A 27,477-nucleotide genomic window follows, 5' to 3' on the forward strand; every position below is an offset into this window, starting at 1 on the left:
TCTGTAAGATTGGTTGGCACAACACACACCACACAATGCCTACCATCCCTAATCAGTCCCTTTCTGTCCAAATACATATATATCTAGTTCCTTAGAATACCTTCCAATAAGTTCCCCACAACTGATGTCAGACACTGGCCTATAATTTCCTGACATTCTTAGGGCCTTTCTTAAACAACGGAACAACATTTCCTATCTTCCAACCCACTGGCACCTCATCTGTGGCTAAGAATGTTTTAAATATCTCTGCTAGGGCCTCTGCAATTTATGCACTAGCCTCCCACGGGGTCCAAGGGAACACCTAGTAAGACCCTGGGGATTTATTATCTTAATTTGCCTTGTGATGAAAAACCAAGTTATCAGAAGATTGATGCTGATGAGAGAGGTAAGGGAGACAAATGGAGAAACGTTCAAAATGTTAATGAGAGAGCAGAGAGATAACGAAAAGAGACACAATTCAGAGTATTGACAGACCGGTTGCTTTGAACCTGAACTGTTTGAAGTTTGATGGACAGGTGATACCCCAGCAGGGGGATAAAAAGAACAGGTTCACTAAGACACGACACACACCACAAGATAACGAGACCCTGGAAGAGCGGTGTGCCCCCACAAGTTGGTGGCAGTTTGGAGGTCTGGTTCGAGGGAACCGACCATAGACTGACAGGGTGAAAAGGTACAATCGGCGGGAACCTGGTGTGTGTGTCCACCCTTGCCTGGGTGCCGGGTTCACTGCGGAAGAACAGTCGTATCCGGAACGGAGGGGTCACAGTTGGTGACCACAGTGGGATAGGAGACATAAAAGGGTCCGCCCGAAAGCCAACTGCGAAGAGCATCAAAGGTCTGCTTGAATCAAAATTTGCATTCTCTCTCTCTCTCTCCCCCCAACGGCACAATAGCAATTACTGTGAGCTGTACTAAGCTGAACTGAACTCTGCGTCACTTGAGACTGATCATTTTACCCCTAGACTGCGATAGAGCTTGGTTGATTCCTATTACCCTAGTTCTGTGTACATATGTGTTTTATCATTGCTAACCTGTTGCATTTATATCCTTACAATTAGAGTACTGTGTTACTTATTTCTTTAATAAAACTTTATTAGTTTCTGTTAATCCAGACTCCAACGAGTGGTCCATTTCTGCTGGTCTGGCAACCCAGTTACAGGGTACGTAACATAAGTGGGGATCTCGTCCGCGATTTTGAACGCCAAATTTGGGACTGGGTAAATTGATTGGGTTAAAATTCCAGAAAGAAAGAAAGGGCAAACAGCAGAAATGGAGATTGAGGAATTTCTAAAGGCGCCAACCTTGGAGGCATTAGAGGATGCCAGGAAATCAGAATTGGCAACTTGCCAAACGGTTGAATCTTTTTAAGGGGAAGCCGACAATGAGGAGAGCGGAGATGCACAGAGCTATCATTGAGCATTATGTATCTAAAGGTGTGTTTCCCCACGGGGAGCTGGAGGTGGTATCTATGGGCAAACCTGGTGGAGAAGCACTACAGCTGCAGATGGAAAAATTGAGACTTGAGGATGAGTTCCGGGTAAAACAACTGGAACAAGAAGAGAGGGACAGGCAGTAGAGCGAGAAGAGAGAGGCAGGCGGTTAGAAGGAGAAGAGAGGGACAGGCAGTTAGAACGAGAAGAGAGAGAGAAACAGAGGGAAAGGGAATTTGAGCTGGAGAAGTTAAGGATGACACTAGTGCAGAGGCCCATGCCGAACCAAGGTGGAGGGTTCAGGGCTACCCAGGAGGTTAGGATGGTTCCCCTATTTGAGGAGGCCGATGTTCATCGGTACTTTCCACATTTTGAAAAAGTCGCTGCAAGTCAGGACTGGCCGAGGGATAAGTGGGCTGTTTTGCTTCAGAGCGTACTTAAAGGAGAAGCCCAACAAGCTTACTCGGCTTTGTCCGCAGAAGATGCCCAGAGGTATGAGGTGGTGAAAGAGGCCATCCTCAGGATTTATGAATTGGTCCCGGAGGCATACTGGCAGAGGTTCCGGAATGCGAGGAAGCAGTGGGGCCGCACATATTTAGAGTTTGCCCGTGAGATGCAGATGTATTGTGAGCGTTGGTGCGCCTCGAAGGGGGTCAATGGGGATTATGACAGACTGCTACAACTAATACTGATTGAGCAGTTTAAAGGTTGTGTCCCTGAAGGTATGAGGCCCTATCTAGATGAGAAAGAGGCAGAAACCTTAGCTGCAACTGCTAAGTTAACGGATGATTACGCGTTAACGCACAAAGCGAAGTTTACCCCGAGTAAAAGCTACCAGAAGGGTAGTCAAGAGGGCGGAGAGAGTCCGCTAGAAAAGGCAGAAAGTAAGCCAGGGACTAGTGAGAAGGATAAGGAAGACCGGGAGCAGTTTGGTAGGAAGTCTCCTGGGGTCGTATTCTATAATTCTGGGAAAGCTGGTCACTTTGCATCCAGGTGCTTTGCCCCAAGGAAGGAGACAGGGAAAGGAAAAACGACGGTTCCGACTGGCTGTATTGATCTGGCAAACAAACCGCTAGGGGAGAAGAGGTCTGATAAAGTTCAGGAAGGGCGCGAGGACTTTATCTCGACCGGATTGGTGTCGGTGAAGGAGGGGTTAAACCTGGTTCCAGTACGGATCTGGAGAGACACTGGAGCTTATCAGTCATTGATCTTAAAGAATGTGTTAGACTTTAGTTCAGAGACCCAGACTGGGGAGGTCAGGGTGATAAAAGGCATTGGGAAAGGGACTGAAGCAGTACCCTTGCACTAGATACACCTAAAAAGCGACTTGGTCTCCGGACCGGTCATGATCGGGGTGAGGCCCGAACTACTGATGGAAGACGTGGAGGTCTTACTCAGTAATGACCTTGCAGGCGGAAATGTGTACTCAGCAGTAAAGCTAACAAACCAGCCTACCAGGATTGAGGCCCCGCGCATAGACTCATAGGTTTATCCTGTCTGCGCAGTGACTCCGCGCATGTCCAGAAAGGCTGCCGAAGCGAAAGTAGATTTAGCTGAGACGTTTTTACCAGCCTTGTACCAGGAGGGGTTAGAAAGTGAGAAGGGGCGTAGTGAAACGGAAGGAAGTAAGGGAGTTGAGGTAGATTTATCATTAGCGAGGAAGGAATTTATACAGGCACAGGAACAAGATGAGTAGCTGATGGTTTTGACGGAGACAGTTCTCTCCGAAGCAGAATTAAAAAGGGAGCCAGTGGGCTATTATGTGAAGGAGGGAGTACTAAGGAGGAAATGGAGACCAAGTATCGTGCCCGCAGATGAGGAATGGGGGGTGGTGCACCAGGTGGTAGTGCCGAAAAGTAATGGGGATGAGATTTTTAACCTGGCCCACAAGATACCCCTCGGTGGACATTTTGGGGTGAGGAAGACAGTCGATAGAATCATGAAAGAGTTTTACTGGCCGCACAGGAGGAAGGATGCTATTGACTATTGTAGACGTAAGCTAACACAATTACAGGCTATTGATATGTTAACAGCTTGCCACGATAAGCGAGCAGACCTAGTCGGTGTTATCACGAAAATTAGTGAGGCTAGGGTGCCACTTGATAAGGGGAAAACCCATTTTGAAAAGATAAGTATGGTGCCGACCAGATGGGAGAACTCTATTGTTTTGGCCAGCTTTGCTGATAAGGTCTCTCCCTTAACCCCCGAACAGAGCGACCCACTGAGAAAGCTAATTAACCGGCACGCACACGTATGTCCGGATGTCCCGAGGCGATGCAAAGAGCCGGTACATGGTATTGTTGTCACATCAGGTCAGCCTAGTAAGCAACACCCCTATAGGATGATTAATTCAGTGACAAAAGGGCTAAAGAACGCAGAAGCATATATTGACGATTTAGTGGTCTGGAGTGACACGTGGGAGGAGCACATTGTGGTGGTAGAGGAACTGTTTAAACGGCTGTTTGAAGCCAGCCTGACAGCGAACCTCGCAAAAAGTGAATTCGGCCACGCAAAGGTCACTTATCTGGGGTATGTGGTAGGACAGGGGCAGCTGGCACCGATGCAGGCTAAGGTGTGGGCTATCTCTGAAGTCCCCACCCTGACAGACAAGAGACCCCTGAGAAGGTTCTTGGGGATGGTGGGGTACTATCAGAAGTTTTGCAAAAACTTTGCGGATATTACCCTCCCTCTTACTAAGCTCTTGCCAAAGAATGCGAAGTTTGTGTGGGACGACCTTTGTTATATTTGTCCGGCACGGAAACCACTGATAATTTACCCTGATCGCAACCCATTAGTGTTTTCGGCCACTATGAAGGATAAAAACAAAAGGTTGCTAAGTTGGAGCCTGGTCTTAGAGGAACTTGATATTAAAATAAAACATATAAAAGAAATGGAAAATGTGATTGCTGACTGTCTGTCAAGGTGTTGAAAACTTAAAGATCTCTGTATTAGCCGAATAGCTGATAACCATGTATATTAGTGTGTATCTAACAATGTATTCATGCCCATAATTTTTATACCGGTAAAAATCCTTTGAAGGATAGGGGTGTGACGAAAAACCAAGTTATCAGAAGATTGATGCTGATCAGAGAGATAAGGGAGACAAATGGAGAAACGCTCAAAATGTTAATGAGAGAGGAGAGAGAGAACGAAAAGAGACACAATTCAGAGTATTGACAGACCGGTTGCTTTGAACCTGAACTGTTTGAAGTTTGATGGACAGGCGATACCCCAGCAGGGGGATAAAACAAACAGATTCACTAAGGCACGACACACACCACAAGATAACGAGACCCAGGAAGAGCGGTATGCCCCCACAAGTTGGTGGCAGTTTGGAGGTCTGGTTCGAGGGAACCGACCATAGACTGACAGGGTGAAAAGGTACGATCGGCGGGAACCTGGTGTGTGTGTCCGTCCTTGCCTGGGTGCCGGGTTCACTGCGGAAGAATGGTCGTATCCGGAATGGAGGGGTCACAGTCGGTGACCACAGTGGGATAGAAGACATAAAAAGGTCCGCCCGAAAGCCAACTGCGAAGAACATCAAAGCTCTGCTTGAATCAAAATTTGCATTCTCTCTCTCTCTCTCTCTCTCTTCCTGCCCCCCAATGGCACAACAGCGATTACTGCGAACTGTACTAAGCTGAACTGAACTCTGTGTCACTTGAGCCTGATCATTTTACCCCTAGACTGCCATAAAGCTTGGTTGATTCCTATTATCCTAGTTCTGTGTACATGTGTGTTTTATCATTGCTAACCTGTTGCATTTATATCCTTATGATTAGAATACTGTGTTACTTATTTCTTTAATAAAACTTTATTAGTTTCTGTTAAACCAGACTCCAACTAGTGGTCCATTTCTGCTGGTTTGGCAACCCAGTTATGGGGTACGTAACAGCCTCAAGACAGCAAACACCTCCTCCTCTGTAATCTGCAGAGGGTCCATAACCCTGCTGTTGGTTTACCTCACATCTATAGACTCTGTGACCAACCCCCGAGTAAATACAGATGCAAAAAATCCATTTAAGATCTCCCAAACTCTTTCGATTCCATTTACAGATTACCACCCTGATCTTCCAGAGGACCGATTTTGTCCCTTGCTATTCTTTGTTATTCATTTATCTGTAGAAGCCCTTAGGATTTTCCTTTACCTTGTGTGCTAGAGCAACCTTGTGCCTTCTTTTAGCTCTCTTGATTTCCTTCATAAGGGTTCTCTTGCATTTCTTATACTTAAGTACCTCATTTGTTCCTGCCTGCCCATACCTGCTGTACATCTCCTTTTTCTTAACCAGGGCTTCAATAGCTGCTGAAAACCAAGGTTCCCTAAGCCTGTTATCCTTGCCTTTTAACCTGCACTCTGAAACACAAGCTCAATAGCATTAAGTCAACCAGATAGACAACACACCATGGCAGGACTCAGTATGTTCCTCACATTCCAGGCAGTATCAGAGGGCAGCAACACAGATCACAACACTTCATTTTATTACCATTAATTTTAGTTGGAAATCATTAATTGAGAAAATGTTCAGTGTCTAGTTGTATTCAGTATTGTTTATTTCTTCAGTTTTCCTCTTTGTTGTTCTAAAGCCACTACAGTGAAGTTACAAAGTGGCGCAGTTTCCATTACTAGACAGGCTTTGGGACCTCAGGGACTCCTGTTTCCATTTCCTGATGTACAGGAAGATTTTCTGGTGACAACAGATTCATGCTTAGTGAACCCGTGAAGACTACCCTGTTAATTCCTGCAACGGAGATCTAACAGGTGAGCAGAGATGGAGCTTGCGGCCTTTGAACCTGATTTGGGCTAAAGTGCTGATGTGAGACAAATTTAATTTTCAACACATATTGGCATTTTTCAAATGAGTGATTTATTACTTGCAGTTTAATATGTAACATAAAAGTAATGAACAATCCTGGACTCTAGAGTTGCTTAGTATTCTCCTGGATGTTGCTACTGTAGGAAGGTTTCAATGTCATCTACGGAACTCTGATCATTAAAATCCTGCTGGAATGTTTAGAAAAATGTATGAAATGCTAACGACCTACCTGTCTCGTGTAATGGCACTACCATTGCTGAGTTCCTGTCAAGTTAGCACTAACATTCTAGTGAGCCGAGTTGCTAATGAATATAGAGGGCTGTGGTTGAGTTAAAAGGTAAGGAAGCAATGCAAGATTGCGATGGAGTTAGGCAGCATCAAACTGTGTCAGGAAGGGCATACCAACAAAGGTGATCACAGATAGAGATAAGAGAAAAAGTAACGAGACAAATAGGTGGTGGTGTCTCAGAATGCTACCAAGACAAATATAAACATAAAAGTATTAAGTATTTTAAAATAAATTAGATGAATAAACAGTGCAAATAAATGTAAACAAATATGATCGCTGCTATAGTGACATGGCTGCAGAGTAACTGTTGTCAATAGCAAAAGAAGAAAAACAGGCAATATCGATTAAGAAAATTAAGTCCAGCTAGTGCAAGAAGCAGGAAAGGATAGACAGTAAGGTGGGAGTTATCTCTAGCCCCTCCACCCCACCAGACAGTAGTGGTAATATAGGAAATGCAGCAAACAGGAAAGCAGAGGTGCATGTCACAAGACTTCTTTCATAATCATAAGTGGCTTTAATCTATATGTACGTGAGTGAAACCAAGTGATTTTGTGGAGGATTAATTTTGGAGAGCATTTGTGAGGTTTGTTTTGGTTCAGTACACTGAGGTGCCAACTAGGCAACAGGTGATCCTAAAGCTGTTTTATGCATCATAAGAAAAGGATAATTAATCTTGTGGGACGAGGTCCTTCAGGAAAGATTTACACTTATTTTCCAGCTGCCATTCAAAATGGTGGAAATACCCAGCAGACGTTATCTGTCGAGAAAGAAACACAATCATAAGCTTTATTTCAGATTTCCAGCATTAGTAAAATTTTCTTCTGCAGGTACTATTTACTGATTATATTGTTTTTCTTTTTAAATTTCATCCAACATTCTTGCCAACTTGTAGACAGTTCCTAAATGCTGTTCATTGTAAAGCTGCACTTTTTTTCTATTCTTTACATAGGCTTTAATAACACTGGTTACCGCTGTGCATTTGAAAACTGCTGAAGTGTCTCTGCACAGGACAGAAAATGACACTATTTGAAGTAAGGGCAATGCACACAAAATGCTGGAGAAACTCAGCAGGCCAGGCAGCATCTATGGAAAAGAATACAGTTGATATTTCAGACCGAGACCCTTCATCAGGATCCAGAAGGTCTCAGCTGAGTTCCTCCAGCATTTTGTGTGTGTTACTTTGATTTCCAACATCTGCAGATCTTCTCTTGTTTGGAGTAAGGGTTTTGACCAAGAAGCAAAAACTTACTTCATGGGTAACTCTTTCTACCTGTGAGTTGAGATGACACACTTTCTCTGTGCATCATATTAATCGTTAATGTCTTCTGTAATAGTAGTAGAATTTGAGGTTTGTGTTAAAATATTTCTGCAACACTATTGTTTCAGGACCTCTGTGTGTGACCCAGAGATGCCTTTGGTATGTCTGCCTGACTTTGAGATGTATGCAAAAGAACATTTACCCAAAGCCATCTGGGAATTCTATGCTGCCGGAGCTGATGAGTGCTGCACCAGAGATGACAATCTGATGGCTTTTAAAAGGTTTGTATTATGTCAAAAGCTTACAAGAGCCAAATGCCTGAATTGTGGAATAAGGTAGTATTGAACGATTATAGGAAATGAAATCTCATATGGTCTAGTAAGTAACATCTGCTCTTCCATTTGGTTAGGTGATAGCATGGAATTAGTGAATGACTATTTCTGAGCTTTCGTCCACCAAAGAAATAATTAACTGTAGAATTTTAGGATTTGCTGTAATTCAAAATAACACTGCATTCTTTAGATCTGAAACATTGTGTGTTGGAGAAGATTCCACAATGTCAGTTTTGCTGGATCCAATGGATGCTAGGATCCAGAGAGAAGCTATTTCCAATGGAATTGCACACAACAGCAAAACTCCATTTGAGAGGAAGGGCTTTGCCTCATCCTGCCACTGTCTCACCTCAATATCTGAAGAATTCCTGGGCTACTTTAGTGGGACATTGATAGGATGCCAAACTGGGCTGTGAAGTGGCAGATGGAGTTCAACCCAGATAAGTGTGAAGTGGTTCATTTTGGTAGATCAAATATGATGGCAGAATATAGTATTAATGGTAAGACTCTTGGCAGTGTCAAGGATCAGAGGGATCTTAGGGTCTGAGTCCATAGGACGCTCAAAGCAGCTGCGCAGGTTGATTCTGTGGTTAAGAAGGCTATGGTATATTGGCTTTCATTAATCGTGGAATTGAATTTAGAAGCCGAGAGGTAATGTTGCAGCTATATAGGACCCTGATCAGACCCCACTTGGAGTACTGTGCTCATTTTTGGTCGCCTCACTACAGGAAGGATGTGGAAGCCATAGAAAGGGTGCAGAGGAGATTTACAAGGATGTTGCCTGGATTGGGAAGCATGTCTTATGAAAACAGATTGAGTGAACTCGGCCTTTTCTCCTTGGAGCGACAGAGGATGAGAGGTGACCTGATAGAGGTGTATAAGTTGATGAGAGGCATTGATCATGTGGATAGTCAGAGGCTTTTTCCCAGGGCTGAAATGGTTGCCACAAAATGACACAGGTTTAAGGTGCTGGGGAGTAGGTACAGAGGAGATGTCAGGGGTAAGTTTTTTACGCAGAGAGTGGTGAGTGCGTGGAATGGGCTGCCGGCAACGGTGGTGGAGGCGGATACGATAGAGTCTTTTAAGAGGCTTTTGGATAGGTACATGGAGCTTAGAAAAATAGAGGGCTATGGGTAAACCTGGTAATTTCTAAGGTAGGGACATGTTCAGCACAACTTTGTGGGCCGAAGGGCCTGTATTGTGCTGTAGGTTTTCTATATTTCTATATTTACTTCACAAGCACCTTCCCTTCCATTCCCATTCAACTAACTTAAAAGTGGCCAAGAATTCTAATCAAAGTCCAACGCTTTAAAATGCAACAGGCTTAATTGAGCCTATGGATCTCTGAAAATCATTTCTGCTGCAATTGACTCCAATAATTTTCATGTTGATTTTAACAGGAGGATTGCAGGAGAAATAGGCATCAGAGACATGACATTCGCTACTCAAAATCTTGAAGATTTTTGTTTAAGTAAAGACTTAATTTTGATCTATGTACCCTTTTTTATGATACAATTCTGTCATTTCTATGGCTTTAATATAAATTAATGCCATATGTGGAGTTATTACTCCTCATTTGGTGTAAAAATGTTACAGAAATTCAACTAACAAAATATATTTGTTTTCATATTCACCGGAATCTTGTTACCCTTTTCCGAAGGCCACTTTTACTGTATTAGCAATGTTAAATCCGTGTAAGGATACCACGGCGGACCATTTAAAAGACAGAAACAGTTCTGATTACAGCCCTATGTTGTTATTAAATATTATTAGTGAAATTGCAAATGAAAGTAATCCTTTCATCCTGACATGACATTGATTCTGCCAATGCCTACCCATCCTTATTTCATTATTCCATTCATGACTTCTTTTCTTCATTGTGCACATTCATTCGTTTGAAACTCTTTTCTGTTAATCTGCCTATATTCTCCTAATATTTCCCAAATTCTTCCTTATTATCCCAGTTCCTAACAAAAACCTATCTTTGTTCTTTTAAAATATCTAGCTTTACACGCTGTAACTGCAAAATAATTGAGTAATATGTATGTTAAGTATTCCAAGAGCAGGAGTATAAATCACTCCTAGCCTATATGTTGGCAGTTCATGAACAGCCAGGTGAGCTGTTGTGGTCATTTGGTCCTGTAATACTTCTCTTTCCTCCATAACTTTGCACCACAGACAGCATTCGCTACATATAATGGCTTACTCTCAATGATAAACACTCTTACCATCATATTAGTAATGGCGGAAAGTCAGGAAGGTCTATAATGTACCACATCAACATGATTTCTTTTCTTAAGTTATTTTCACTCCACTTCAACTGACCACCACTATAGCCTTGAGAAGATGACATAAACCGATCAGTTTATTTCACTGATCTAATGTTCCACCAGAGTCTGCTTCACCCATCAAAGATTCAAAGTACGTTTATTAACAAATTATGTATAAATTATACAGCCTTGAGATTTGTCTACTTACAGACAAAGCAGAAAACCCAAAATAAACCAATTGAAAAATAAAGACCAACACCCAATGCGCAGAGAAAGAGAAAAGCCACAAATCATGCAAACAATAGACGCAAGCAACAGCATTCTGAACCAAATTGAGTCCATAGACTCTGAATCCCTGAGTAGGCCCAAAGCCTCAGTTCATCATATAGTGGGGCAAATCGCCACACGTGAGAGAACAAAGACCAGCATAAACATAACCCAACAAGTTGCAGCCTCCACTTAGGACCCTGCTAGTCACATGCTCAGAGTGGGATCCAGAAGGGCCAGGAATCAAAACCTTATCTCCATCCTCACCATGGGTTACCACTAATGCTTTTGGTTTGGTAAGTACAATAAAACAAAAGCTCTTCTGCGTTATTAGAAGGGATTGTGTTTAATTGTAGTTTTTTTTCCCTCTGCGCAGGAGGCATAATGCAATATTAGGTAGGGGCACCCCTGATTTTGATTTAATTTACTTAAATAGAAAAATTAGTAGTCTACCAAGTAACAAGATTAATTCTGCCTCCACGTTACTTTTTCTCTTCTTCTTGGGCAATACCCTGAACCCAACTTGAGGAGTTTATCTTAGAGCAATTTAGCCAGTTTAGCTTATGAAGGGAGTTAATGGCAATGACACACACTCAGTGGCCACTTTGTTACGTACACTGGTATACCAGCATGCTAATACAAATATCTAATCAGCCCATCATGTGGCAGCAACTCAATTCATAAGAGCTTGCAGATATGGTCAAGAGATTCTGTTTTTATTCAGACCAAACATATAGAGTGGGGAAGAACGGTGTTTCAAACTTCGAGATTGTTTAATGTCATTTCCATTACACAAGTGAAAAGGAAAACAAAATAATTGATACTCCAGATCTGATGCAGCATAAAAAAACAGTAAGATAAAGAAAACAGTAATAAAAAAACACAATTGATATAAATACATAAAATAGCTTATATACATAGATTGACTGTATGTCCTTACTGCTTGGGGAAACTAACTGCTTTTGACCCTCTGCACTGATGGGAATAAGTCCATAAGGAGGGTACGTGGGATCCTTCATGATGCTACTGGCCCGGCCCTTACTGGCACCTTGCTGTATACATGTCTTTGATAGCATGTAGGCTGATATAGATGACTTTGACTGTGGAATGATTGTGCCAGAAACTGCTAATTTTCTGGAATTTTCATGCACACAGTCAAGATTTATAGAGAATGGTGTGAACAACAACAAAAAAATCCAGTGAGGAAAAATGTAAACAAGGTTGAATGAGAAAATTTACAAGGATGTTGCCAGGTTTGGAGGTCCTGGGTTATAAGGAAAGATTAATGGGTTAGGACTATATTCCTTAGAATGTAGAAGGTTGACAGGAGATTTGATAGAGATATACAAAATTATGAGGGGTATAGATTGGGTTAATGCAAGCAGGCTTTTCCACTGAGGTTGGATGGGACTACAACCAGAGGTCATGGGTTAAGGGTAAAAGGTGAAAAGTTTAAGGGGAACATGAATGGAAACTTAAGCAACACACATCAAAGTTGCTGGTGAACGCAGCAGGCCAGGTAGCATCTCTAGGAAGAGGTACAGTCGACGTTTCAGGCCGAGACCCTTCGTCAGGACTAACTGAAAGAAGAGCTAGTAAGAGATTTGAAAGTGGGAGGGGGAGGGGGAGATCAAAAATGATAGGAGAAGACAGGAGGAGGAGGGATGGAGCCAAGAGCTGGACAGGTGATTGGCAAAAGGGATATGAGAGGATCATGGGACAGGAGGCCCAGGGAGAAGGAAAAGGGGAGGGGGGGGAACCCAGAGGATGGGCAAAGGGTATAGTCAGAGGGAGAAGAAGGAGAGCGAGAGAAAGAATGTGTGTATATAAATAACGGATGGGGTATGAGGGGGAGGTGGGGCCTAGCGGAAGTTAGAGAAGTCGATGTTCATGCCATCAGGTTGAAGGCTACCCAGACGGAATATAAGGTGTTGTTCCTCCAACCTGAGTGTGGCTTCATCTTTACAGTAGAGGAGGCCGTGGATAGACATGTCAGAATGGGAATGGGATGTGGAATTAAAATGTGTGGCCACTGGGAGACGAATGGAAACTTCTTCACTCAGAGGGTGGTAGGAGTGTGAAATGAGCTTCTAGCATAAATGGTGCATGCAAGCTCACTTTCAACATTTAAGAGAAATTTGTTTAGGTACATAGATGGTAGGGGTGTGGAGGGCTGTGGTCCCAGTGCAAGTCGATGGGAGTAGGCAGTTTAAATGGTTTTCGGTGTGGACTAGATGGGCCAAAGGGCCTATTTCTGGCTGTGCTTCTCTGTGACTCTATGAGCAACAGCTCTGTGGGCAAAAATGCCTTGATCATGAGAGGTTGGAGGAGAATGGCCTGACTGATTCAAGTTGACAGGAAGGTGGCCGTGACTCAGATAACCATCCATTACAACCGTGGTTTGCAGAAGAGCATCTCAGAAGGCAAAACACATTGAATCTTGAAGAGGATGAGATACAGCAGCAGAAGAATACAAACATATGCTCAGTGGCCACTTTATTAGTTATCTCCTATACCTCAACAAGTGGCCACTAATTGTATAATTAAATGGATCAAAGAGTTTAAACTAATTTCACACGTTTGGTAACTTTGCAGGATCCGTCTGCGTCCCCGAATGCTGAGAGATGTTTCTATAACAGACACAAGGACAACCATCCAGGGCACAGAGATCAGCTTTCCCATAGGAATTGCACCCATTGCTTTCCACTGTTTGGCATGGCATGATGGCGAGATGAGTACAACTCGTGGTACTTCATCACCAACATCTTCTTTCAAAAAAGATAACTACTTACTTACTTGATTGTGATGTGTGAAGAAAGGAATGCTTACACAGGCATATAACACGTTCTTAATGTACCTTTTGGGTGTCATATTTATTTCCATTAGTTACCAGGATAAATGATTAAATGAGTCATCAAAATCAAGTGACTAGAAAGTTGAAACCCAGGAGACCCTGCAGGTGCTGGAGATCTTGAGCAAAACACATGAACTGCTGGAGGAATTCAGCAAGTTAAGCAGCACCTATGCAGGGGAATAAGCAGTGGATGTTTCAAGGCGAGAACCTTCATCAGAAGGTGTTGTTCCCACAATCTGAGTTAGGCCTCATCATGACAGTAGACCAGGCCACAGGCAGACATTCCATAATGGGAATGGAAAGTCGAGTTGAAATGGGTGGCTTCCAGGAGATCCTGCTTTTTTTTGGCGGCAGACAGAGCAAAAGTGCTCCACAAAGCAGTCTCGCCAATGTAGCGGACCGCACCGGGAGCACCAGACACAGTAGGTGACCTCAAGAGACTCACAGGTGAAGTGTCGCCTCACCTGGAAGGACAGTTTGGAGCCATGAGTGGTAGTGAGGGAGGAGGGTTAGTGGCAGGTGTAGCACTTGTCCGCTTGCAGAGATGTGTGCCTGGAGGGAGATCAGTGGGGAGGGATGAGTCTGCCTCCTCAATCTCTAGTCCTGATGTATGGCCACAGTCCCAAAGTCTGTTCATTCCACCCTACAGGTGCTACTTGACTTGCTAAGTTCCTCCAGCATATTGTGTGTGTGATTAAAATGTGTGTGGTATTTTCATGTCCCAAACAGAAAGCGATGATGTGATGGAACTTGTCACCATAATGACTGTGTCCAATAGCTCAGGTGCAGGAAATGCATGTTCATGTTGATTTTAATGATAGTGTGGTTACAATAAAATTTTAGTTCTCCTGGAAAGGATTCGGGTGGAGCAACCCAATGTCCCACCTGCTATGACATGGTGTCAGAAGTTGTGTAAATCACTCATGCCACCTTGTCCTGGAATTCAGTATAATAGGGCACAAGGCATCCTATTGCAAATATGTGGCAAATTTATGCAAGATGCTTTCCAGGAATACAGGAATGTGAATAAAATGTCTGAACTAGTTTCTGATTTTAAAAGATACCTTAAATATCCGTGAAGGGGTATAAAAACAATAGTTTTTCTTGAGCTGAAATGAATGTAATTGGAATTGGTTTGTTATTGTTATATGTACTGTGATACAATGAAAAGCTTGCCTTTCATACTGTTCCTAAAGATCAGATCATTATACAGTGCACTGAGGGAGAAGGTAAAGTGATAGCAATACAGCATAAAGTGTACTAGCCGCAGAGAAAATGTTGTGCAGGTAAATAATAATGTACAACATCATTATGAGGTAGACTGTAAAGTCAAGAGTCCCATTTAGAGAACTAGGGAATTATTTAATTGTCTTATAACAGTGGGGTAGAGGCTGTTCTTCATAGTGATGGTACATATTTTCAGGCTTTTGTATCTTCTCCCTGATGGAAGAGGGGAGAAGAGAGAGTACCCTGGATGGATGAGATCTTTGAATAAGCTGCCACTGTTTTATTGAGACAGTGAGAAATAGAGACGGATTCCATGGAGGGAAGGCCGGTTTCTGTGATGTGCAGAGCTTTGCAATTTCTTGTGGTCACTTGCCAAACAGTTGTAATACTAAACCATTGTGCATCCAAATGGGACGCTTCTGTGGTGCATCGATAAAAGGTTCGATGGGGAACATGGCACATTTGTATAATGTGTGTAAGGTACCAATTGATGGAGGACTCTTAACACAATCTTTTCAAAATCAAGGTATACCAAAATTTTACAGTCCACTTAGAACAAGTTAAAATGTTTTTCTTTTAGCTGCTGAAGCCATGAATACTTGCTACATTGCCAGCACATATGCTACCTGCTCAGTGGAGGAGATTTCAGCAGCAGCTCCAAATGGATTTCGTTGGTTTCAACTTTATGTCTACCTGAACCATGAACTGTCAGAGCAGTTAGTACATCGGGTGGAAGCATGTGGATACAAGGCCATTGTCTTAACCGTGGATGTCCCTTATACCGGAAAGCGGAGAAATGACATCAGGAACAACTTTAAGCTACCACCTCATCTCAAAGTAAAAAACTTTGATGGCGTTTTTGAGGTATAAATGGTTCAAGGTATTTAGGGTGATACTTTAGCAAAGCAGTTGGTGCAGTGCTTTACAGCAGTGATCGAGATCGGGGTTCAATTCCTGCCACTGTCTGTAAGAAGTTTGCATGTTCTTCCCATTACTCTGTGGGTTTCCCCCAGGTGCTCTGGTCTCCTCCCACTTGGGTTAGGGTTAGTAAATTGTGGGCATGCTACGTTAGTGCCATAAGCGTGGTGATACTTGCAGGCTGCCCTCAGTACAATTCCTGACGCAGGGTCTTGGCCTGAAACGTCGACTGCACCTCTTCCTAGAGATGCTGCCTGGCCTGCTGCGTTCACCAGCAACTTTTATGTGTGTTGTACAATTCCTGATCTGTGTTGGTTGTTATCCTCAGTGTCACATCATTTGGAGGGGAAAGTTAAACAGTCTCCCCATCTGAGACTGACACAAATCCGCTGAAATGTCCAAATGCAGATGAAGCTAGGAGATAGTTGAGATGATGATTGCTGATTAATCAGCTTGTACCTAGGCAAGATTTAGTGCTCATGAACAAAAAGTAGGCAGAACAGTGAGCACTTCGAAGAGAGATGGAAAAGGGATGTAATCTACCCCATTTGCTCTTCCTGCGCCATTCCCTCCTTGTTCTGGCAATGTGCTGATCGAGTTAGTGATGTAAAGTTAAAGGTTCCATTGTGCAATGCCCAAATGCTAGGCAAGAGTTTGGTGCTGAAGACCTCTATTTGAGCCACACTGTAGATAGACTCAGGCCAAGCACCTATTTCAGACCCTTTTGCAATATTAGATCACTGTATCTGTTTCTTGTGTTAAATTTACAGTACAAATAGTCTCTTTCAATTGCATGTACCATGCTAATATCATGTGATTGCTTATTAACCCAACAGGAAACTACCGAAGATAGACTGTATGGAATACCTGCTAATTCTCTTGATCCATCGATCTCTTGGAAAGATATTTCCTGGCTTCGGTCATTAACTCGCCTGCCTATAATTATCAAGGGTATTCTGACCAAGGAAGATGCAGAGCTGGCAGTGGGACATGGTGTTCAAGGTATCATTGTGTCAAACCACGGAGGAAGACAACTTGATGGAGGGCCAGCTACGGTCAGTTTATCTAGCTCTCTTTTTCTCTCACACTGCACCGTCATTTCCTTCTTGTGATTTTCAACCATGAACAACAGCTTGCCTGGAAATACCACAGAATTATAGAACTTTGCTGGCAAGGTGAACAAGTATTGCTTGCGCCTCAGGGTCCTTAAGAAGGGACACTTATCTGTCTGCCTCAGCTACAGCCCTATGGTTATTTATATACTGCTGTTGGGTTGTGAGTTCCATGATTCATAGTTAAATTCCTCAATGCAAATTTGGGAGATACCATTACAAAAAATCATGGTGAATTTCTATTTTGCTTTTGGAAAGAGTGAATACTTCTAATCAAGCTTTGTCAAGGACGGTGCCAGGTTCCCTGAGAGTTGCCGTGCCAGAGGATGGTGTTCTATTAAGCTAACAACTTGTGTCTTGTAGATAATGGAAAGAATCTGGGAAGTCAGCAGATGAGGCACTCACTGCAAGCTGCCCTATCTCTGACACACTCTTGTGTCCACATTATTTCCCAGCCTAGTCCTGTGAAGTTTTGGTCAAAGGTAACTCTCTACATCTTGAATTTGATAGCAGGGAGTTTCAATAATGATAGTAATGCCATTGCATGTCAGAAAAAATGTTATTACACACTACCTTGTAGAAATTTGTGTGGTATTTGCTGCTTACGCTCCCAAATCTAATTATTGTCCAGTTCTTGCTGCATGCTTCACTTTCTAAAGAAATGCAAATAAAATTCCAGCCATCCATCAATTTTCACTGAACAAGCTCACATAAACAACAAAGGAAATAATTTTGCTTTTGGTAGTGGCAAGATTTGCTTTTGGTCTGACAGAAAGGGAAATACTCTTACTCAAAATGTACCAGTAGAGTATATACGAGGAATTCTGCAGACGCTGGAAATTCAAGCAACACACATCAAAGTTGCTGGTGAAAGCAGCAGGCCAGGCAGCATCTCTAGGAAGAGGTGCAGTCGACGTTTCAGGCCGAGACCCTTCGTCAAACAACAGTCACACTCAGGTTGGAGGAACAACACTTTATATTCCGTATGGGTAGCCTCCAACCTGATGGCATGAACATTGACTTCTCTAGCTTCTGCTAATGTTCCACCTCCCCGTCGTACCCCATCCGTTATTTATTTATATACATACCTTCTCTCTCTCTCTCTCTCTCTCCTTTTTCTCCCTCTGTTCCTCTGACTATACCCCTTGCCCATCCTCTGGGTCCCCCCCCCCCACCCTTTTCCTTCTCCCTGGGCCTCCTGTCCCATGATCCTCTCATCCTCTCATATCCCTTTTGCCTATCACCTGTCCAGCTCTTGGCTCCATCCCTCCCCCTCCTGTCTTCTCCTATCATTTTGGATCTCCCCCTCCCCCTCCCACTTTCAAATCTCTTACTAGCTCTTCCTTCAGGTTAGTCCTGTTGAAGGGTCTCGGCCTGAAACGTCGACTGTACCTCTTCCTAGAGATGCTGCCTGGCCTGCTGCGTTCACTAGCAACTTTGATGTGTGTTGCAGTATAGTACATAACCATTTTAGATATTGCCTGTTGTCTTAACCTTTTATCCAGTTGTTATCTAGTAAAGACATATCCAACATGGCCTCCGATCAACCCTGATAATGTGCTGAAATCCTGAAGAGAGTTTTAACCAATAACCTTTCAACATGCCAGCAGGAACAGTGCCAACTGACCTAGGCACAGATTAAGAACTTAAAACTTGTAACATCACATCAGCAATTTGCTTTACTGAAATATCTTCTAAAGTGTGAAGTTAGCTTATGTTGCTTAACGTGGACTGGCATGGTATGTGTGGTTTCAGCACCGTTAGTTACAGGGAACAACAGTTAATCGTGTTACAGGAAAACCACCACTATGGTTTCACTGCAGGCATTTGCTTAGAGTAAAATTGGCAGGTCAAAATGTTTGGTTCCTTATTGTCCAAGCAAAGGAGATTTGTAATCCTTTTCTTTCTAGAAAGCCTAAGATTTTATAACACTTAACTTTGAAAGTTTGTCATTTCTTATTTAATTATAAACAAATCTAGAAATGATGCCACTGCAATAAATGCCAAACAGAAAAATGGAGCGAAAGAGGTAATGCTTGTTTGAATATTTGCAGATAGATGCCTTATCGGAGATTGTGAAGACAGTACAAGGAAGAGTTGAGATTTACCTGGATGGAGGAATCCGTACAGGAAGTGATGTTCTCAAGGCTTTAGCTCTTGGAGCTAGGTGTGTCTTTATTGGCCGGCCTGTGATTTGGGGGCTTGCCTACAAGGTAATTGATGATTTGTTGCAGCCAGCCTTCAACTTCTCCTCATTTCCATTGCACCCTGCCAGAGGAAAATTTGGGCATCCTTAAATCTGATGGAGCCCAAGCAGATTTGAGAACAGGTAAATAATTCTCCTTAAACAACGGGAGGCATAAAACTCCCTTCTTCACAAACACCTAATCAGGGTAATGTTTCAAATTAAAGGATTTACAACATGGAATTCCCACAGCATAATTTTTTTCTCAATCTATACTTCCGTTCCTCTGTGTACTCAATAATAGCTACTTTGTATAAGGGAGTACTGATTTTAAAGAACTTGTCAAAAGTTTTTTTTACAGGAGAGAGTACAGTTAAAAGACAAGTAAGAGGATGTAAGACAAAATCCTTTTTGAGCTTAAGTTTTACATTGCCCTTCACTGCCCACTGTTACTACTTCATTCGTTTTCCAGACACTCCTAAACTCTCCTCCTCTTCGTCCAGTGCTCATGTGCTCTTCATTCCTCTGTTCACCATCCCTCTGCTCTTTGCTTATTTGCCAAGTAACATGTCGCAATTCCTACTTATATCTTAAAGTTTCCAATTACTCCCCGTTCTCCTGCTCTCAAATTCTGAGTGTCACTGTTCACTTCCTCTGTCTAGAGTAAGACTGATGTGGTTTATTAAAACTATCTCAAGATATGCATCTGGATGACAATAGTCCTCAAGCTCTGTGTAATTCTGCAATATAACTGCTGTGTGAGTTCTTTCATTCCTACAAAATATTTCTTTTATTAATGTGGGCAGTATTTGTGAATAAGGATTATACACTCAGTGGTCATTTTATTAGGTACACCAATGCAAGTATCTAATCAGCAATCAAATGCATAAAAACATGTAAACATGGTCAAAAGGTTCAGTAGTTGTTGTTCAGACTAAACCAGAATTGGAAAGAAATATGATCTAAGTGACTTTGACTGTGATTGTCGGTGCCAGACAGGGTGGTTTGAGTATCTCAGAAATTGTTGATCTCCTTGGGATTTTCATACATAGCAGCCTCTAGAATTTACATCCAACGAGCAGCAGTTCCGTGGGTAAAAAAAAACCTTATTAATGAGAGAAGTCAGAAGAGAATGGCCAGACTGGTTCAAGATGATGGGAAGGCAACAGTAACTGAAACACGTTACAAGAGTGGTGTGCAGAGGAGTATCTCTCAATGCGCAACACGTTGAACCGTGAAGTGGATGGGCTACAGCAGCAGAAGACCACACCAAAATCCACACCTCTACCTAATAAAGTGGCCACGTATTCCTATTTGAGAAACAGAGACAACTATTATAGCCTTTACCTACAAAAATGAAAAGTGTGTGTTTATACATGTGGTCGGTCTGGAATTAGGAAACATAAAGGCTTTACGGAAAAAATGAAATAATAAGCTCATTTTTTCTCTAGGGCGAAGAGGGTGTCAAAGAGATTTTGCAGATACTGAATGATGAATTTCGTTTATCAATGGCTTTGTCTGGTAAGATCTTGCAAAAAGATTGCAGCCTTTACTGACTAAGTACCTGAATGGATTAAAAGAGGCCATAAGGGAGCTTAACTTGAATTGCAGCTTGGATGGGGCACGTTAACTGTGTGTGTACAAGGTTACATGTCTAAAGTTTACAGCAATGGTTCTGCAGCATCATTCCCATCATCTGCAGAGTTGTACATTTGGTATGTTTCCATCTCAATCACCTTGCAGTCAAAAGTTTTTTTCCAGCTCCAATCTCTAAAGTACATAATCTATGCCGGCACTTAATGAACTATTGAGAGAGTGCTCTCTGCCATGGAGTCAATGCACTGGTAAAGGAGAGTTGGACTGTTAAGAGTGCAGTTAATGCACCGTTGAGGGAGTGCTGCACTGCTATCTCATAGCAAAAGGGCACTCCCCATACATTACTGGAGTCAGGCTCAACTTGGATTATGCTTTCTCTCAGAATCTCAAGGTTTTGAAAAGTACCAAACACAAGAGGTTCTGCAGATGCTAGAAATCCAGAGCAACAAACACAAAGTGTTGGATGCTGCCCTCAGCAGGTCAGGCAGCATCTCTATGGAGAGGAATAAACAGTCAATGTTTCAGGTAAAGACCCTTCATCGGGACTCAGTAATTTGTGAATTTTGTGCGGAATTACCTGAATGGCTGTAATACAGGGTGTCCTGTGTATAATGAAAGAAAAAAAAAAACACAACTGTTGGGGATATCCAAACCGTGGGTCATACAATATGTCAGTGTTACGTACCCCGTAGTTAAAGAACCAGCAGAAATGGAAAAACACCTGTAGTCTGGTATTGCTTTTAACTAATGCTATTTTTATTAGTTACTATGCAATAATACTATAAAACCAGACAAATCAAACAGGTTAGCAGAACCTATGCATATACGGGTGTGTAAATATAGCTCCCGAACTATTGAGCTTGGGGGAAACAAGGCTTAGAGTCTTGAGATGGTAAAGTATGAAAGTTCAGTTCATCCACGGAATAGGTGATGAGAGAGAGATATTTATAATCCAGGGTAAATGTCGAGAGAAGGCAATTACGTCAATATTCCACAGATTCCACGACAGCAATACAAGATAACAATAGTAGTAGGTTTTATCTCCAAAGTTGTTCCACTCCGCACACGAAATATCACCGACAGTGATCTTCAACGAATATCCTTTCGACACAAGTGGTACCACACCCGAATTCAACTACATGTCATCCCAAAGTGGTAGCCACAGGATACTCCAACAGAATCCACGTATGGATTATCACCAACAGTAATCTATCACTGAGGTACCGTCTTCAAGTGGTAAAACTACCAACCCAGGCAAGGATTATCACACACAGGTAGTTTCCACACAAGGTTACCCCAAATACACAACTGTGATAGCCACTTATCCAGTTCCACGACATACGTAATAACTCCAACGGTGATTTGCCACAGGGGTGCCTTTCTTCAGTGAACTACCACATCCAAACATGGGTAACACACACGTGGTATTCACAAAGGTACTCCCCTCACCAGAGAACCCACTCCTGTGGATTAACTACGTGACAGTCACACCTTCGTATTCGAATGGAACTCAAACTCACCCTTACGGGCGGAAGAGAGAGAGTCCAAACAGTGACCTCCTTGTCACTAGGTTTCTTCTGTTTCAAACCTATCTCTCTTCTCTTCCTTTAAAGTCACCGAATGTGACCACAAAAAGGAGACCGTCTTCTGTGGTTAAGCTATCAACCCAGGCAAGGGTTGGACACACTGATAACTTCCCACCAGTCACCTCTTTTCCACACTGCGAGAGCCACTGATCGGTTCACCTGACCGATCCTCCAAAAACCCACTTTTCTGTGGGCACGAGAAGCTCATCCAGAGTCCAAAACCATGTGTGTCTAACAACCAGCTGACCTTGTATTTATCTTGGCATGCTGAACACCAGCTGTCCATCACATAACGCCGCCGTCAGTTACCATGACGACTCAGGAGCTGCTCATTTCTCTTTCTCTTTCTCTTTACATGGCAACCCAGAAGCTGGCAGTGTCCTGGCAGAAAAATAAACACACTGCAGAGAAACCAGAACATCAATTGTCCATCAAATAACTCCATCTCTCTCTCTCAGCAGAAATCCAAAAGTTAGCCTCAGTTCTCTCTTGTGCCTTAAAGTGACAGTCCACAGCAAAAAGGAACCCCCAGGGGTACATAACATCAGTAATAAATTAGAGAAGGGTTTCAAGAGAAAGCGGCACAAAGGGATTGGGTAGGATGTGGAATTTGTTGTCACAAGGAATATTTGAGGACATTAACAAGATGCAGTTAAGAGGAAGCTCACAAATTACACAGTTAAGGAACAGAGAGTTTGTAGGGAGTTTGAGAAAGGAGTGAAGGAAACTCAGGCAGAGTCCTAATGTCATTGTATGCTCTTTGGTCATTTCAAATTCTGTGGAGAAGACAAAGAGTTCTCCCAGTATCCTGATACTGACTGCTTAGCACTGAAAACCTGGAATTGTGCAGCAAATTTGTAGGCCTTGATGTTTGCAACATGTTTTAGTTGATGTTCGATATAAGAAAATAGAAAATAGAAAATAGTGGTAACTAAAGAGGTGTGGAATTTGCACAATCTCTCCATTCCCAGTGGTTTTTTCCTGAGTGTTCTGCTTTCCTTCCACATCCCAGTGATCTCCTCATAGATTAATTAGCTTCTCTAAATTATTCCTTAAAGAATCAAAGGGAATTTCCAAAAGTTCAAAGTAAATTTATTATCAAAGTAAATATATGTCACCATCTACAGTACAACCCTGAGATTCATTTTCCTGAAGGCATACTCAATAAATCCAATAATCATAATAGCATCAATGAAATACTGCACCAAAGAAATAATGATAGTAATAATAAATAAGCAATAAGTATCAAGAACATGAAATGAAGTGTCCGTGAAAGTGAGTCCATTGGTTGTGGGAACAGTTCAGTGATGGGGCAAGTGAAGTTATCCCTACTGGTTCAAGACCGTGATGGTTGAGGGGTAATCACTGTTCCTGAACCTGGTGGTGTGAGTCCTGAGGCTCCTGTACCTTCTTCCTGATGGCAGCAGAGGGAAGAGAGCAGGACTTGGGTGGTGGGGGTCACTGATAATGGATGTGGCTTTCCTGTGACAATGTAACGTAACATATCTGGCAGGAATATAAGAGGAACAAGAAGTTGCAGAGTTATAGGGGAAAATGAGGGGTTACTCTTCCAGGAGCTGGCATTGATTCAATGGGCTGAATTGCCTCCTTCCATATTATAATAGATACTAAGTAAGTAAGGGGTTTAGTGTCTGGACAGCTCCAGTGCAAACATGAGTTACACTGATTGTGATTTTTCTGCTTTATTTTCTGCCCATAGGTTTCTTGCCCCTAAAAATTGTTGCAATTAGATATAAATGCTGCTAAATGCAAAATCAAAATTCAATTAATCTTCATGAATGCATGAGGATAAACCGTGGGTGAGAAGTGAGTGTAACAGGCAAGGTTTAATCTTCACCTGTTGTGAACAGGAGTACGTTGTTGGTGTGTTTTCATGAACACAAGAGATTCTGCAGATGCTGGAAATCTTGAGCAACACACATAAAATGCTGGAGGAACTCAGCAAGTCAGGCAGCATCTATGGAGGACAATAAACAGCTAATGTTTTATGTCAGGACCTTTCATCAGAACCTGATTGGTGTTATCTCATGCTTGATTCTCTCGCAACCAGGAGATAGTTGTTTTATTTTTCCCCAAACTAATAAAATCAATGTCCTTGATAACTCAATTTACTAAGTTTGGAAATATATTGTAATACATCTTGTGCCAAATGTTACAGGTGGTAAAAGCTTTTACAAGGTTATCACTGATTTCTAAAAAAAAATGCAAAATGAAATGATTTTCAGAGCAGCTACATGGGGGCAGACAACTTCCTTTTCTGAAATGACAGCAGTTGTAAGCCTCAAGGTAAACTTTGTACCTTGGGCAACTCTGATCTGGCATCAGACAGAACCAGGTGATGGAGTGTGGCTCCTATAAGAAATATACAGTATTTCCCTCTAATTCCAAGATTTTGGCCTGAGTATTAACTGCAGATGGGTTTTACCTCACTTTTCCAATGTACTCTCTCCAATGCAGGTTGCAGAAATATCTCTGAGATCAACAGGAACCTCATCCAGCTCTCCAAGCTTTAGAGCGATTCCTGGAGTAGTATCAAATGGCACCTCTGGATTGGGACTGCCACTGCTGGGGAATCAATCTAGCTAGAAGAACGAGACCATTTCGGACAAATGTGAACCAAATTGGAAACACTGTAGCGAAGAAAATAAACAAATCAGAATATATTAAGTTTAATTTGCAATGCCATAACTGTTGAAACATACCTCTGTGAGAAATAGTTTTTATTTTCTTCACATGTATAGATGTTCTTTATCTGGAACTTCAGAATTACACTCACGTTAATGTCATTTTTCTCTGCAAGTCCCTCTACCACCTTTTCTTTTCAAGTTGCTTTACACTATCCATCATTTCACCATTATTTTTCTGTATTTTTCAGTCTTTACGTCAATATTCATTTCTTCCCCCATCTCTGTTAAAGTTTTTGGAAGATTTGAAGGTGCTGTATAATTGTGATTTATTGATTTTTCTGGTGTACTTCTGTATAGAATATAGCTGCGCAGATTAAATTCTATTCAAAACCACAAATCATAGTGGTGGAACCAGAAAGTTTCTTCTGCAAATGGAACTTGATTATGCTTACTTTTTTGTTCTATGCCCTGAGTTTGATTGCAGTAAAGCCAGAGGAGGTGCATAGTTTCTAATGTAGGAAACAATGTGAATGTTCACAATTTCACTGCTGGAATCTACTTTTCAGATTTCATGTCATTCTCTCAGGACAGGTGACTGAGTGAGATACAGTGGGGCACAGTTGATGCCTGGATACCTGTACTCACTGCAGCCTTACAAAACCTAATATACCCAATTTAGTCTTCCCACTTGTGTGATAAGCCAGGGAGATTCTTCAAGGCAAGATTGTATTTAGTAAAAGGCTTTCTACACTGTGATGGGGTCAGGTTGAGGGAGAATGAATGAGGGGCATTGCAGAGTCCCGAAATGTTTCCAACATTCCAAAGCTATTAAAATTATTCACTTTGAAGTAGTATTATCAAATGAAGAATTTGGATATTCAGTGGTTACAAAAATATTAGGTTTCCTCTAATTTGTAATGGCCGGTGTGCGCAAGAATCTTGTGCTGTGCAGTTTTTTGCCCAGTGACAACAACGTGCACACAGAATAATTTCTTCAAGAAAAACAGTATAAATAAGCCAGTTCTAAAATGCGCAGCCAACTCACAAAACTCATCATTGTCAATACCGCCCGCATCAGAAACCGGAAAAGGAAATGTGTTTGCTTACGATCGTAAAATTTACTTAACATGCCAGTGAGGTATAGGGTGAGAACCTTTTGTGCGCAGTTTGAAATCCTTTGTGCACGCATACATGCATACCCTAGAGGGAAATTGGCTGCTTGGATTCAGAACTGGCTTAGACATAGATTTCAGAGGGTAGTGGTTGCAGGGACTTATTCGAGCTGGAGATCTCTAATTAGTGGAGTTCCAGAGGGATCTGTGCTGGGACCACTGCTGTTTGTAATGCGTGTAATTGACCTGGGTGACAATGTAGATGGATGGGTTAGTAAATTTGTGGATGACACCAAGACTGGTGGAGGGACATATAGTGTAGAAGACTGGCAAAAAATACAACACGATATAGATCAGTTGCAGATATGGGCTGGGAAATGGCAGCTGGAGTTTACCCCAGATAAAAGTGAGGTTTTGCACCTCGGTAGAGCAAATGCCAGGAGACAGTACACTGTTAAGGGAAAGATCCTTAATAGCATTGCTGAGCAAAGAGATCTTGGGATCCAAGTTCATTACTCCTTGTACGTGGCTACACAGGTTGATATTGATTAAGAAGGCTTTGGAATGCTTGTTTTTGTTAGTCAAGGCATTGAGTTCAAAAGCCAGGAGGTTATGTTGCAACTTTATAAAGCTCTGGCTAGGCCACATCTGGAGTATTACATACAGTTCTGGTCACCCCACTGTAGGAAGGATGTTGAGGCTTTGGAGGGGGTGCAGAAGAGGTTTACCAGGATGCTGCCTGGTTGAGAGGGCATGTGCTATAATGATAGAATGGATACACTTGGGTTGTTTTCTCCGGAGCGTCATCGGCTCCAGAGGTATATAAGATTATGAGAGACTTAGACTGAGTGGACAGATTGTATCAGTTTCCCAGGATTGAAATCTCTAATACCAGGGGGCATGCATTGAGGTGAAAGGGGGTAGCTTCAAGGGGGAGGTAAGGGATACGTTTTTTACTCAGAGTTGTGGATGCCTGGTATGGTGGTAGAGGCAATTACATTAGAGGCTTTTAAGAGATGTTTGGATAGGCACATAGATGTAAGGGATATAGACGTGGTGTAGGTAGGAGGGATTAGTGTTTAGGTGTTTTTGATTTCCTTTTTGGTTGGTTCAGCACAGCACTGTTGCTGTGCTGTACTGTACTGTTTATGTGCTATGTCATCAAAAACTTAGTCAAAGGACAGGTTCTAAAGAGTTTCTTTGAGGAGGTTAGAGAGGGAATTCCAAAGTTCAGACTCATGGTATCCAAGAACATGGTGGTCACTGGAAAAGTGAAAGGCAAAACTTGTAGATTGCACAGAAATGTCGGGGTTCAAAAGCAGAGATGAGAATTGTATAATTGAGGCATTGAATAAATGGAAGTCAATGAACACACACACACACACACACACGGAGTGTAGGTGGGAAGGGTGATAATTTCACATGGTTACCACATCCATTTGTAGTTTCAAACATCCAGTCAGTTGCTTGGATGTTTACAATCTGAGATACCATTTCAGCACATTGACACCCATCAAAACAGGGTTTCATTAGGATTTTTGTTTGAAACAAAACTCCTCAAACAGCAGTCTGGACA

General features: G+C 42.2%; 1 protein-coding gene across 5 annotated transcripts in view; it reads left to right on the forward strand.

Annotated features, from left to right (window-relative positions):
- The window catches only part of hao2 (hydroxyacid oxidase 2 (long chain)), a 91,093-nt gene extending 65,916 nt beyond the window's left edge, over positions 1-25,177 (forward strand). For 3 of the 5 annotated variants that reach the window (XM_072262253.1, XM_072262248.1, XM_072262251.1), the window contains 8 exons: positions 7,923-8,075; positions 13,259-13,410; positions 15,325-15,608; positions 16,499-16,717; positions 18,829-18,987; positions 20,411-20,480; positions 20,938-21,080; positions 24,620-25,177. In XM_072262253.1, the coding sequence (XP_072118354.1) occupies positions 7,945-8,075; positions 13,259-13,410; positions 15,325-15,608; positions 16,499-16,717; positions 18,829-18,987; positions 20,411-20,480; positions 20,938-21,080; positions 24,620-24,748 (1,287 nt within the window). In that variant the 5' untranslated portion in view covers positions 7,923-7,944 and the 3' untranslated portion in view covers positions 24,749-25,177. Of the gene's footprint in view, positions 1-6,017; positions 6,193-7,922; positions 8,076-13,258; positions 13,411-15,324; positions 15,609-16,498; positions 16,718-18,828; positions 18,988-20,410; positions 20,481-20,937; positions 21,081-24,619 lie in introns of all 5 variants that reach the window. The other 2 variants (XM_072262252.1, XM_072262249.1) reach the window with 2 other exon arrangements.
- Positions 25,178-27,477: the final 2,300 nt, after the last annotated feature.

This window comes from Mobula birostris, chromosome 6 (assembly GCF_030028105.1).
Source record: "Mobula birostris isolate sMobBir1 chromosome 6, sMobBir1.hap1, whole genome shotgun sequence".
Lineage (NCBI taxonomy): Eukaryota > Metazoa > Chordata > Chondrichthyes > Myliobatiformes > Myliobatidae > Mobula > Mobula birostris.